Source organism: Corvus moneduloides, chromosome Z (assembly GCF_009650955.1).
Source record: "Corvus moneduloides isolate bCorMon1 chromosome Z, bCorMon1.pri, whole genome shotgun sequence".
NCBI classification, from domain to species: Eukaryota; Metazoa; Chordata; class Aves; order Passeriformes; family Corvidae; genus Corvus; species Corvus moneduloides.
In genome coordinates, this window is record NC_045511.1 from 44490133 (window position 1) to 44504615 (window position 14483).

General features: G+C 41.6%; 2 protein-coding genes across 2 annotated transcripts in view; one reads left to right on the forward strand and one right to left on the reverse strand.

Moving 5' to 3' along the window:
- Window positions 1-2480: 2480 nt before the first annotated feature.
- Window positions 2481-10376, forward strand: TMEM215 (transmembrane protein 215). The gene is made up of 2 exons (XM_032096061.1): window positions 2481-3547; window positions 6491-10376. The coding sequence occupies exon 1, from the start codon at window positions 2664-2666 to the stop codon at window positions 3384-3386; it is 723 nt and encodes a 240-aa protein (XP_031951952.1). The 5' UTR covers window positions 2481-2663; the 3' UTR covers window positions 3387-3547; window positions 6491-10376.
- A 977-nt stretch (window positions 10377-11353) lies between these two features.
- LOC116438270 (atrial natriuretic peptide receptor 2-like) overlaps window positions 11354-14483 on the reverse strand; it is a 37476-nt gene continuing 34346 nt past the window's right edge. Inside the window, exons 21-22 of the mRNA XM_032097101.1 lie at window positions 14177-14268; window positions 11354-13615 (exon numbers count right to left, since the gene is read on the reverse strand). Coding sequence (XP_031952992.1) covers window positions 13466-13615; window positions 14177-14268 — 242 coding nt within the window. The 3' untranslated portion in view covers window positions 11354-13465. The remainder of the gene's footprint in view (window positions 13616-14176; window positions 14269-14483) is intronic.

The window sequence follows — 14483 nt, forward strand, 5'->3', positions numbered from 1 at the left end:
GAAACATACTTCACCTCAAAGAAGTAATTTTTTTTTTCTCTAGTTACGAACAGGATAGAAATTTCAACCATTTGCATTGTTGCTCAGTTGTGTTAAGTAGCACTTGCTGATCTCTTGATTCCTAGCTTGGAAAGACAATTTTAACAATTGTGGCATGCTTTCCTGGAACTGGGTGATTGTTTTCCCTTTCTATCCCCTCCTACTGGAAGCACATAATCTTGTCTTGAAATCACTCACAAAGGGACAAATTGAAGACATTTAGTTCCACCTTTGTCCTGACATTTTCTGTGTTTTTCTGTCCACTAACAGCTTTCTGTTCTGAAGTAGATGTTCCCTCTTCCATCTCAGTAAGCCTGTTGCTTAAATTTGAAGGGCCATTTTTACTCCTGTTAGATATTCTGACAGGTACTTCAGCTGTTACAGCAATTTTCCCCTCCACTAATGCCACTAATATTTACATTTCTGTGTTCTTTTTCTATCTCTGAAGGACTGTTGATGAATACAGCTTCAGGTAATTGCTTTTCCCAGGCATCATTTGTTTTTCAACAAAAGAACAATTTCCAATTTTTTGAAAGACTATTCAAATGCACTAGGGGAGGTGAAGGAAGGTCAGGGAGCAGGAACAGTGACTTTCATGGCATTATTTACCAACATACTCATAACTTCATAACTTACACTTTACAACATTTTAGTTATGTGGGACAGGCTTACTGAAGATTAATCACTTTCTTTCATCCAGAATCTAGCTGATGGATAAAAAAAGGCATTATTCATTCCATTGTGAGAACATAAAAGCTGTGTCTGAATAACAGCAGATGGAAAGAAACAGCAAATTCTTACTCTGGAAAATAGGGGCTGAGACACTACCACCATTTCTCATACTGCTAAATCCTGCAGTGGCAAAAGTAGAAGTTAACTTGTGCTAGCTGGAAGGTTTTGGTTTTTAAGTCTTTCAGTCAAGAAAGGTATTTCTAGCAGAGTCCAGAACATTCCTGTTTCAGCCCACTCTGCAACAGGTGAGAGGTTCAGTGTGAATTGTATTGGACAGTTTTCTGGAGGACAAGTTGAAACAATGATCATGGTCAATTACAAACTTTTAATCTCAAACACAAGCCATTGCCACAGACTTAAAAACTCTCCCCAGTGTATACTTCTACTCCTATTTACTCATCCTTCAAATTAAACAGTAAACACTATATCTTGACACCCCGTTTATGAAGAAAGTGTCCTGTAAGGCAAGAGTTGTTCCCACTTATGAAATTATGTTCTTGGACTTGCTCTCTGCAAGGCAAGTTGGAAACCTCGAACACAGAGGTACTCTGTTGATGTTGTACTGTAGGGAGGGTAAATAAAACCCATGCTTTTCATGACTTGAGAAACATTTGAGTGCTTTCTAAATTGGCTTCTCTGAGCTCTCCAAGTTTGTAGTATGAGGAAAATGAATCATGTTAATGGGAGAACTTAGAGAAGCCATGGTTTCACGATTGTTAGTTCAGAGTGTCCTTTTCTGTTACCTTAATTTTCTTGGAAGCTTTCTGGTATCACTCTTTTTTATCTCCCAGTATCTCTGCCCCAAGTGAAAGCATTCAGTCCTTTGTATCACTGGCAACCTGCCTGAACATGCTGCTGCCTTTCCACATTCCCACCTATTTGAGATCCTTTTCTATACTCATTCTGCTGGTGGTGCTTACTTCAAATTACCATCACTGAAGTGCATCAAATCACAGGGACAGAACGTCACCATCACAGTCGGCAGGCCATGGATACCAAGAGAACCCCAACATCTATGTTCACTCTTGGGCAGGGAATAACATCAGGAGAGGCTTTATCCCTAAGGGCCACCTTCAGGATGAAATCCAGCTGCAGCACAGCATCTCCTGAAGCCTTGCTCTCCACTTGTGCCTAACTCGGGAGAAGACTTGAGGCAGGACTGCCGTCTGTCCGGGAGAGGATTTACTTCGCAAGCCCCGTCCTCACCGAAGAAGAGGCTTTAAGTGCGAGGGTCCTTGCGGAGGATGTACATCCCGGCTTCCCGAGGAAGGACGCCCGTCGGGGGTCCGCTCCCCTTCGCCCCAGCGGGAGAGGCTGCCCGGGGTGGCGGCAGCGGCCGGCCAAGCAGCGGTGGCCATCAGGTAGGGGCAACCCCGCCGAGCCCCCGCGCCGGCCCCGCAGCATCCCGCGCCGGGCGGTGCGCGTACTCACGGCTGTGCGGGGCTCCGGTGGGGCCGGGCGAGGACGAGGACGAGGAGGTGGAGGCCGGGCAGGTGAACCCTCGCGGCAGCTGCCTCCCCGGCCGCTGCTGCTGGAAGCCGCCCGGTCTCTCTACCCCCGGCCTCCGGCAGGGTTTGAGCCCCCTGCGCCCGCTGCCAGCGTGGGAGGGCGCGGCGGGGCTGCAAGCGGGGGATCCGCTCCGACCGGCTCTCGGGAGCGAGGGAGCGAGCGAGGGAGGGAGGGAGCGAGGGAGGAGGCAGGAGGCAGGACAGCTCCCGGCCCCGGCCCGCCCTCCGTCTGCGGCTGCACCGAAGGGAAACCGAGCCGTGCCGGCGGTCGGGGTCCTCCGCGCCTCACTGTCCGGGAAACTTCGGAAGCTTGCCGGGGAGCGTCTGTCCTCTGCCCCGAGGGGCGCTCCGGTGGAGGGAAGCGTCCCCGTGCGCACCAGCTGGATGGCGCGGACCCTGAGACCCGATGACATCAACCCCCGGACGGGGCTGGTGGTGGCTCTGGTCAGCGTCTTTCTGGTGTTCGGCTTCATGTTCACCGTGTCTGGCATCAAGGGAGAGACCCTGGGAGATATCCCGCTGCTGGCCATCGGGCCGGCCATCTGCCTGCCGGGTATCGCCGCCATTGCCCTCACCAGAAAGACCGACGGCTGCACCAAATGTCCCGAGAACATGCGTCCGTGCTGTAAGGAAGTCAAGGACCGGGATGTCATGGAGCTGCTAAGAACCCCCTCGGACCTGGAGTCTGGCAAGGGAAGTTGTGACGAGCTGGCCAGGAAAGCTTACCGCAAGGACAGGAGAGGGCTGAGGGGAGAGGACACCGTGTTCATCTGCACCACCAGCACCACCGCCGCTGCCACGGCAGAGTGCAAGAGCCTCACCAAAAAGGTAGAGCAGGAGGAGATGCTGAAATACCTGGAGAGCTGTTACCCAGAGATGCCAGAGAATGTGTTCGTGGGAGATGGCTCCACATACAGTGCCTTGGAGAAGAAGAGCTCTTCTCCCAGCAGGGACAGCACTCCTTGCCCTGACATTGAAGACAACATTTTTGTGGCTCCTAAAGACAGTATCATTGTCTGCTCTTACAAGGATAGCAGCCCTTATGACAGGTACTGTTGTTACATAAACCCCACTGGAGTCAACTCAGACCAGGAGACCATTGTGTGAAAGATGCATACTTTATATAGATATATGTATACGAAAACTGCAACTTCAACTTCTTGATAGGGGATAATATAGCTGACTGCATGGGACAATCCCGATACTATTTCAATTTAACATGTTATATGACTGATACTCAAACCTCTTGTGCCTGAAGTACACTTTCTGTAAGTAAACAAGCATGTTTAAAGGTTAAAGAACTCAATTTTTCATTTTGGAAAAAAAGAAATTGCATTTTAATTTCATTTTCTCCCTTTTCCTCCCTTTTGTTTTCCTGCTGCCTATTGTACCCAAGCCTGTAGGCACACTGAGGGCAGCAGTGGCTGTCAGCTGAGATCAAGAGCTGAATGAAACTCTGGAGCTGTCTGTAGGAAAGAATGTGGTGCTCTATGGCTGAATAAGTGTTTGAAGTACTGTCACTTCCTTTTGGGAGGGATTGAGAGATGTCAGCATAAACTCCAATAGCTGGCTGATGTTAGGGAATGTAGAAGTCATTTTTCTCCCTTCATCCTGGCAGGATTTTATTTTCCTTTGTGTCAAGGAATAGATACCCTAACCCCATGGGCTCTTCTGAAAGACTCCTTGGAACCAGATGGGCTCAAAGAACCAGATTAGGCTTTCAAAGACTAACCCATCATCAATAGCATGAACATAAAGGTGTTAGCTTAATTTTCCACTGGTCTTGAGTTCACTGGAATGTTTCTAACACTTTTGGGTTTTAGAGGCATACTTGACAAGGAGAATGCAACATTAACATGACACAGTTCTTGCAGAGACTAGGAGCAGATGTCAGTGAACTCAGGTCTTTAAAATATGTTTCAGTACCTCAAAAATCGCTTCAGGAATAGACTTCTGTGAGTTATGTTCAGAGTGGGATCTGACTCTTCTGAAAATGCCATTTTCTTGTGCCTTTTCTAAAATTCCAGATGTTTCTGTATGGGGAATGCATGGTGACAGTCCACTCAGGGGTCTCAAAGCCATGCTTTGCTGGGAGAAGGGAACAGAGGACCTGACTGATAGATGTTTTTGTCACAGCTTATGGATACATAGCAAGAAAATGTGACGTGAGTAATGAGGATTAACCGCTCAGATTCAGAGCCTGCAGTTTACATACTGAAATACAAATCCTGGCTATTCTGTCCAACACTATATTGCATGTTCCATGCTGTGCATAAACATCTTACCTGACCTCTACGGTGTAGGTAACAGAGATGTGGTGTAACACAATGGGCATGCTAAGCAGCTACGCTAAGTGTTAAGGACTTAGGGTAATGGTTGCTAAAGCATAGAATAATTTGCTAGCATCTCACAAAGCCCCAGTTCCTCTAAGTAAACTCCCAGAACTCCAAAAAGTTCTTGTGTGATGCAAGTCTTAATAATTGTTCCTACTTAGCTGGTTTTTGTCAACCATAAGTTGTACTGGAGAAATGTACTGAGTTACCAGAGTAGGAAATAAGAAAAACAGCCTTTCCTTTATAGCAACCTGAGATGTTGTGCAGAAAATTGAAAGGAATTTTGTACTCAAATGAGGCTTTCAATGCCCATTGAATTGTTTGGAAAGTGAATGTAAATTTTATACATATATTTGTGTGTATGTATGTGTTTGTTTGTTTGTTTGCTGAGAAACTTGCATCAAATCGTAACAGACAACGAGTCTCTGAAGAGGTCTCCAGAAGGAGGAAAATTTTTTGCATTGCAGAACTTGGTGTCTTTCAGACCAAATAAAATGTTAACACTTTGGCCAGGCTTTGGTGGGGCATCTGGATACTATTAGGATAAATTCTAAAACACTAGCTAGTTTAAGTCAGGCAAAGACTGTGAATAGGTGGTTACAGGCGGCTCTGCTGCTCAGGCATGCAGCAACAGTACTGTGGTAATAAATTAACACCTGCACTCTGCACAGCACAGGTTTTATCCAATGAGCAGAGGAATTCTGCAAAAACAGACCCTCTCCCTGACAGGTTCAATTTCCACATAAAAGTACTCAGTTGTTGTCAGCAGCTTGCCTCCTGCTTAGGATTAGTCACTGCAGGACCTTATTCTGCAATGTACAGAGCAAGTCTTTACTGGCACTAAGAAGTTTGATTTCATGACCTCTGAAGCCAACAGCTAAAATACTGCTGATGAACATGATGAGGAGTAGGGTCTTTTGCTTTCTGTTTCTGAGAAAAGCAGGTGAGGGTCTCACTGGGGGTGCTCAGCATCCCTGAAAATCAGACCCATCATGCTAAAACAGGCTACTGGGTCTTGCCTGCTGCCTTTGACAGGGTTGTGAGTAATTGCTTGCCTTGCATAAGAGAGCAAGGCACCAGCCTGCTGGGAACCTAGGTTTGTACAGTTCTGCAAATATATATAGGAAGCAGTCAAGTTTTTCCATTTTGTCTAGGATTAGATGTTCTCTGTCAAAAGTTACATGGATTTTTTCAAGACAAGACAGCAAACTCTAGTGACAAATGGAATAGTAAATATGTAACTTGATATACAGACATGCAAATCTGAGTCATGTGCTTTATTCCATTCTCAGTGTAAAAACAAGAGAATGCTTGTATTAAAGCAAAGTTTAATGGGAGTGAAAACTTCCCATAATACAGAAAGAGGTATAAAAAAATGTGTGTTTAAAATGTGATATTTACAGGCAATGTCATCCCTCCATGCATTCAGCTGAGGTAAGATTTCATAATAAAATACAACTTTAAGCAATATTTCCAGGCTAATATACCATAATCCACTAAATTTGTTTATTGAATGTGTGAGAATTTGAAATTAGAGAAATAAATTAATACTGCCTCTGAAACTTCTTTCTTTATTTTTCCATTCTCTCCTGCTAGTTTAGCAGAGAATGAAATGGAAATGGATTAACTTGGCCATTTTAAAAGCATGAATTTGTTAATTTGAAAATGAAAGGGCTTTAAATTTTTTGGCTTTTAGGGAGGGTTAAGTGTTATGGGGGCTTGGTTTGGTTTTGTTTGTTTGTTTTTGTTGTTGGGGGGTTTTGTGATTTTGGTTTGGTTTATTTTTAATAAAGTGAACTTTTTACAGTTTTGCCAGTAGAAATCTATTGCATATTTGATCACAGACATCATGACAGCACTATCAAATTTTTTATGCAGATAACATTCCCAGATCAGAGAGCACCTTGGACTTTATTTTCATTCAGCTCATGTGGACGCCAAAACTTGTGGTACCCGTGCTGATCAAGTACCTGAGCAAGCAGGAATAATCACTTTGCTTTTCAGAGGCAGCTTCTAGTCAGAATTTGGCTTCAGGATACCACATCTTGGGGAGTGATTCTAAACTGTGACCAGAGATGAGAGCTTCTTTCTGTTCTTGCTATAAAAAACCGCCAGATCAAAGTCCCACTTCTCTCCTCAATGCTCTCTTCGAAATAACACATGAAGTTGTAGGGGAGCTCTGTTTGGGGGATAAAAGTCTTAGGGGATAAATGCCTTGTGAACCACATATTGCTTGGTCCTAAAGTATGGATGACATGGTGTATAAAGCATTTAAAGGAAAACAGTAATTTGGACACTCAGAGAAGTTTCCTAAGATATATAAACTTTATTTTTGGAATAGCATTTATCATAGTGCTACAGTGTAGTATAACTTCTTTTAAGAGACAATATGATATGCAGATCAACAAAAGGCAATTTTGTGTAGCTTTGTTTAAACTTCTGTTGTCACAAGTAGTATTTTTCCAGTCGTACAAGCTGATCACTGTAAAGTCTTTAACAGACAATTTGAAGTTTTAATCAGCATGCACTTTGTCCTCCTGAGTGCAAAATAATAGCTGGTCCTTTTGGCCTGGAACTGAACAAGCGAGAGGTGAGTGTGCTTAGAGTATGTGTCCCTCAGGACTGGTATTGTATTCTTGATCTGCGTTCTGCAAAAATGTCATACGCTTGCAGAGGCAGTTCCTCCCCCTCTGATCCAAACTCTCTGCAGTTGTGCCTCCAGTAACTATTTATTATGCTGTAATTACTGGAGTAACAGCTATTGTGACCCCCTCTCACCATTTCTGCTGCTATAGACCAGACTTGGCAGACTGAGCTCCTGCTTTTGGCCAGGGTGGTAGAATTTGACCCTACATCATCCATCCAATCTAAGCTGTTACATTGAGACATTCAATTATATTGTCAGTTCTTGCAGCACAAGCTTGGAATTTTGTGATGGGTTAGAGGTGGGTGACTGTCGGGCCACCGAGCATTTCCAACCTGATTTTCATGTGCATGTAGAGACTAACCTATTTACTTGCAGAGCACAATCAGCACACGGGACCTTGACTCTCAGCATGTTGCCAGTAAAGCCATGGCATAGGAAACTTTTGAGTCCTGAAAGGTTTCTATCTATGCTTCTAATATCAATTGTATTAAAACTTGTGGAGGAGTTTCCTAATATGTAGGCTAGAGGTGTTCTCTTGACACACAGCATGGGGCATCAGCTGCAAAGCAGCTCATGCTGAGCCCGTTTCCGTTCTGCAACCAGTCTGAACATGCAATCCCTACTGGGAGAGCTGTCAGCGGGTGTGTTACTTCTCTGGTGGTAGGGGCTCTTTTATGTCTGGAAAACACAGAGAGTGGATTGAGAAGTCACTTTTCATGCACCCTGGCAAGCTTTCATTGGCAAGCATTACCTTTAATTTAGCAGTCCTATCAGTGGTAGAATTTCAGACCTTCTGTACCATTACCAGATATGGAGATGCAGTTTTCATTAGTTTTTAAATCTTTATGTATTTTGTGTTCAGAACAGTTGCATGGATTAGCCTTGTGTCAGATACACAGAAGTGCTTATGCTTAATGTTTTTGCTTACAAAATGTACCCTGAATGGGTGTGTATATATATGCTGTACATTTGTCTGCAAGGGCAGGAAACAGAATGCACAATCATAGCAACATATTAATTTAAGATCTCCTCAGAGGTGTTTTTCCTACACCTTACCCAACTTTTCTGCCTCAAGCTTGTTGGTGCAATTTAAAATTTCTTCTGTTCTTTAGGAGAAAAAACTTTTTCTAAGAACAACTCTGTTGTGGCTCTTTAAGAACACATAGTTCTTCCAACAGAGTTAAGACATGCCAGGTCTGTGTTTCAGTATGGCCACCGGGAAATCCTGGTAATTGAAATCAGAATTTTTCCAGTGCTTTGCATTCAGCATTTCCTCAAACCATTCATAAAAGCCCTGAACCTTTAGTCAATTCTGAAAGATTCAGTTCTAGCATTTTTTTCAACCTGAAGTGTCCTTTTCACTCTTTAGGGAGTGAAAAAAGGGTTAACCCCTTTGAAAATCTGGCTCTGTACTCACATATTCTAGTAAGAGTAGAACAGAAGAGGTCTTCATAAAAGCAAAAGAAACCAAAAAGGCATCACACACACAATTTCATTACTTTGTCAGGTTAACTGTGTTAAATTCTGGTCACAAAGGCAGTGTGTTTAGTGCTCTGTTCCATGTGTGCATTGTATCTTAGGTAGCTTACCCAGATGGCTCCTCAGGTAGAGACAGAGAGTGTTTTCCTGCCCGAAGGCATGATACAAGAACTACAGGAAAGAAATTACCCTGTAGTAGGGAGCTGGTTTTAGATCTCACCAAAACACTTATTTTCCCACCATTGTTTTTTAGTATGAAATGCAGCAGTAATCAGCAATTGTGCACAGTCATGAACATAAGGATGCCCCACATTAGCTTCGTATTTGGCGCTCACTGGTAGGAAATACTTGTTTTGTTGCTGTTGAAATCCAGGGCAGATTTCACAAAGGTGTAACACGAAGCATTTCATGTGGACCTTGAAGGTCAAACTTAGTGCTTTATGAAAACTGTTGAATCCAGTCTTTGGAATTCAGTTCCAAAAAGGATAGCATATGTGTTTAAGACATAGTGCAGTGGAAAGGTGATGTACAAAAAGAAGGTGGGGGAGGTTGTTTTGCTGTGTGAACCAGAGGACTATGGTTACTGTGCTATGGGACATTAAATAATATCATGTAGACTCATCGGTGTTCTTAGGAAGGTTTCAGTCATTAGGATTGCCACTCAAACAAATTCTAAACACCCACTCTTTCACATTTAAAACTCTGGTCGTTTTATGTCTCTACATCAGAAAGTGCATTTAAATTTAAACCAAAATTTACACTGGGAGGAAAGGCAATTTTCCCATATTTTATTTGGAGAGAATATTTTATTGCAAAGCATTTTATCTTTGAATTCCAATTTAGAATTTTTAGAAAAAAGTACAATACAACGTTTTATACTGAAGTAGGGAAGAATTGGGAGAGGAATTAGGAAGACGAAGTGCTCATTAGCTGAAAAGCAGATGGTACTCAGCTGGAGTATAATCAGAACAATCTTGCATAGCCTTGTCTTTTTACAGGTTTGAAAGGACAGCCCCAGAAAGACACTCTTAAAAAAACCAAAGATTTCTACTTTTGAGGTCAATTCAGATGGAAGGGCTATTAGTAATTTTTAGGGGTCTGAGTGGGTGGAAGAGATGTTCTACAAGCTGGGGAAATATCATACTGATCCGACATAGATCTTAAAGAGATGCTGCATCCTTTGACAGCACAGTCAGGCTTAACACTCATTTTATGCCCCTGCATTGTTTGCAAAGGACACCTGATTTCACTTCACTTTTATTTAAATAAATTAATTTATTTCATTTGACTAATTAGCTGTACAAGGAAGCAGATAACTTTTTTGTTTACAAAAAAAAAGGAGCCTTGGAACCAGAGACCTCCCCCCACACACACCAATAACAAACTAATTAAAATATGTTTGCTACCTAATCTAGGGGATAAAGAATAATTTTTTGGTGGCAAAACACAGTCTTTTTCCAATGCCCATGGTGTGAATAAAATCTAGGAAGTTTTACACTTGGAAATACATTAATGAATTTTTGGCTTTACTTGTTGTGATTTTTTAAAATATTGTGATTATTCAGTCTGTTCCTCAATATTCAAGTTTAAACAATATAGTGAAGGTTTATCAATCTAATAAAAGACTTTCATAAGTCAGTTTTTGTGTTGTGTGATTTTTTTAATGTTCCTGCCTGCATTCTCACTGCCAGGTAGATAGAACTGCAATAAACAATAATCAGAATGCACAATCTTTCCATAAAATCACCACATCGTGAATAGAGTGTTACTATCCTCTGTATTATCTTGCGTGACTGTAGAAAATGAATGGCCACTGAGTGAAGAAATGAAGTGATCTATAAAGTACATACCACCTTCACTTCTTCCGCTCTGTTATTGCAATTGCTTTCCCATTTTCTGGCAGGGGTATAATCATCAAGAAAAGGAAGAACACATCACATACTTCTAGTATAGAGTACCATTTTAGAAAAGAATGCTTGCTAGAATTAGCTGACTAGCTCCAAATCTGGGATGTGAATCTCTGTGGATTTAAAGCATCTCACAGATGAGCACTGTGCTGGTTATCATACTTCAGCTTTACCAGCTGGTAAATGCTTTCCTGCATCTGAAATATGGCTGTAGTCATTGACTACATCTGTCAAAATGTCTGAAATTTATCTTAAAAAAATCTTGTAAGTTGACTGATGACACTTCTGTTTTTATCTGTAATGTTCACTACTGTACTTCTATCTTCCAAATTCGGTCATATCATCACAGTCATCAGAAAAACAGACATTAATAAGGACTACTGCTTGAAGTTGCAGGAAACATATGACAGATTCAACGGTCCTGAAAACAATCTAGTTCTCATTCTGGAGATGCTCTGTTTGAGGAGAGGATCAGGAAGTAACAATAAAACTGAGGTAGGCTGACACAAGCACTCTTCAAACTGTACCTCTTTTACAGAAAACCACCAGGCTCTAAGCCTCCTGAAGTCAGCAAGAGTCTCTGCTGTCTTCAGCAGAACTTGAATACTACCCAAGGACTTGTCAGTGGTGGAAGCTGTCAATACAGCAAGCTTTCTATTGGTCCCTCATCACTCATTTATATTTAGAAGACTTTAAACTCATAAGACATGTATTTTAAAGTTTTTATTCTACAGACAACATTAAAATAAAGCAGAGGAGTTAAAACTGTAATATACAGACAAAGCATATGTTTTCACATCCACATTTGATACGGATGTGCACCTTTTAAATAAAAATGTAAACAAATCCAAACTCATTAAAAGAATAATGTAAACTATTTAATACAACATGAAGCACTATAATACAGCAGAGAGTTTCACAATTTCTAGATAGCATTTGGATAATGGAAATAGTTGTATTAGAGGATATCTCTGGACTACTGATAACTGAAAAGTTTATTCTGCTAAGATTACAAAAACAGTAAATTTACTGTACCTTCTAATACGAAAATTAAAAACAGAGAAAGGAATTTGGAAGCCTATAAAAAATGTGAAACCAATTAAAAATTTTGATTTTAAAAAATTTGGCAGGACTCTATGTTGGGATCTCATGTGCCAAAGTCAGCTGTGTCTGTCTCCCGTGCTGAGATTCTGGTTCCATTCAGAACCATTCTGTATCCAACATGGCAGATACAGAATGTCACACACTTCTTGAGACATAAATTCACTCAGAATTTTCTACGTCTTTTCTATGTATTTTGAAAAAATCTCCCATAATTTGGAAGGATTTAACTTTCTTCCTCTGTTAGGCATCCCTGAAAAATCTATCATTACTGCTGCATTTAATTCTCACAGAAGCCAAAGAAAGACTGTAGTGTAACCCTCCTATCACTATCACAATCACACAGCACATACTTGCAATTAAAAGTTGTGGCTATGCTAGCTACATGGGAACATGAACAAGCAGTCAGTTGCTTGTTTAAACTGCACAAATTTATACCAGAAAAATTGCAGCTTCATGCATGTTTTTGTACTTGTACCTAGGATCAGGGACAGACTGGAGGGTAAGGAAGCAGAATAAGCAGGAGTAAGTGGTGCTATGTCACTCAAAGTCCTTCCTTTTCATCTCCTCCCAGTTAGCTTTATCCAGTCTAGTTCACATTATGGTGGAACGGCTGTGACTCTTGATATCCTTTGTCTCTGTTTCACTTATGCTGTTAGATTGTTTGCTAATCAGTTAAACTGGAACTGGCTAAACTCTTCAAAATATATTAGCCCTGAAAGGTAAGTGTTTAAAGAAAGCCAACACCAGCAATGCTCACAGAATCATGCTCATCTAGAGATTACTCCACTTGTAGTGATAGTTCTCTCTTTACAGGAAATGCTGGCTCAGGAATGACCTTTCCTAAACTGTGTTCTAAATTACACAGTGACTCAGAGGGCTGCCTGATTTCACTGACAGACAGCTATCCAGCAACAGTAGGTTCACTGCCACTTTAATCAAAGCAACTCCATAACATCAGCTAATGTTAAGAGTTGTTTTTCGGAGAAATCCCAGAGCGGCCAAAGACAAGAGCAGCTGTAGTGAACTTTATCCTGTTTAGTAACAGCATACAATGTCTTGCACTTCTCTCCCAAGATTTTTATGTCTCTGCAACAAGATGGCAGGTGTCACTAGGAATTGGCTGCATGGAAACAGCAGACTTAATTCTTTTTTCTATGCCCCAGACCATGGAGATTAAATGAAAGCAGGAGTACGGATTCTTGTTTCAGTTTGTATCCACTATAATTTCTCTGCTTCATCCTCCTCTTTTGATGGATCTTACTTTGTCACACAATACACACCTCATTTTTCACAGCACAAAACCAACCACACCCATAAGGTTTCTGATACCACTAAACAGCAACACTATGCTGTCTCCTTTCCTGTAGGAGCACCTCACAGGCTGGAATGTCCAGCCGGCTGATTTTGAAGTCATGGTGGCCGCTGGCAGAGGATTTCCCATCAAAACTAAATCAAGAAGTAACATTGGGAGCTACCTTCTGCCCTGATAGCTGGTGGGGCAGTTCTATGTATTATTCCTTAAGATGAGTTTTTTGCTTTTCTGTATTTTCAGTGCCATTTCTGGGAGAGACACCTGTTAATAAAGCCTGAGCTAATACATTCACAAGGCCAAAGGGGTGTATTATCTCTTTTCTAATTTTCTAATTTAGCAGGATGACCTAACAGACTGAAAGCAGAAGGGATACTGGAGTTAATGAGTGACTAGGAAGCAGGACTTCAGAGAGGATCACCGGGAAGGACAGCTGGTATCGGACTATATGAAGCTCTGTTGGCATCTTGAGGAGTCACAGAAGGGCTGGTGACTGCCTTCTGGGTAACAGAGGCTTTCTTACCTTCAAGCCAGTATGTAACCATATCTCCTTTCCCCTAAGAAAGAATATTAGTCATGAGGTTATAACACTATCCATCATTTATGAAATAATTTTCTTACTACAACTCAAAACAAATCCCAAAATGAGAAACATGTGCCTGTCAGCCACTTTACATAGAGGAAAAATGAGGCATAAAACCTTTCCTTAAAAGATAATAGCAGTAGTATCAGTTAAAACAATTCTTTGAAGTCCCTTTCAAAACAGGGTCCACAAGTATGTTAATTCTCTTGTGGAACTCACATGATGATTTGTGATGTCTCTGAAAGACCTTTTTTTGATTTCAGGCAGTTGTGACAGTGAATGTGCCATGCAGGACTTCCAAGCTTGACTAAGTCCTTCATCTCTGACTTACCAGATTTGTCCCGTGAACATGGAACTGGTCCTGTCTTAGAACTTGAACATGCTCTCTTCAGGCACAGGAATTAGTCTAACCAAAGCACTTTGAGATGTAGAGGACTAGAAGATACAGGGGGCTGCATGGGTTAAAATTTAGGGACTCCAGAGTACTTTCACACTCTCCTCTCTGAAAAGCTGAGTATAAATGTTGCATACACACCTTGACTTGTAAATTCCCACGGCATACTAACACAAACTCTCCAATCTGCTCCAACAGCTGGTACGCCCTTGAACTGCACTGTATTTTAAGAGCTGGAAAGAAAGATAAATATCATATTAGCAAGCAATTTATACATCTAAGACAGATCAATCTCCTAAAGTGTGTCAAAAATTTCAAGACTCATTAATGAACTCCCCCTTGGGGTTTTTTTCAGGTCTTTGCTTTCATTCCTTGTTATTTGTTATTTGAAATGTTTGCACACAAGCTCCAGTATCCTGGACTGTTTGTGAGAGCATCTCAGGACAAA

Coding starts and splice junctions, on each gene's coding strand:
- TMEM215 (XM_032096061.1), top strand. CDS start 2,664: ATGGCGCGGACCCTGAGACCCGATGACATCAACCCCCGGACGGGGCTG.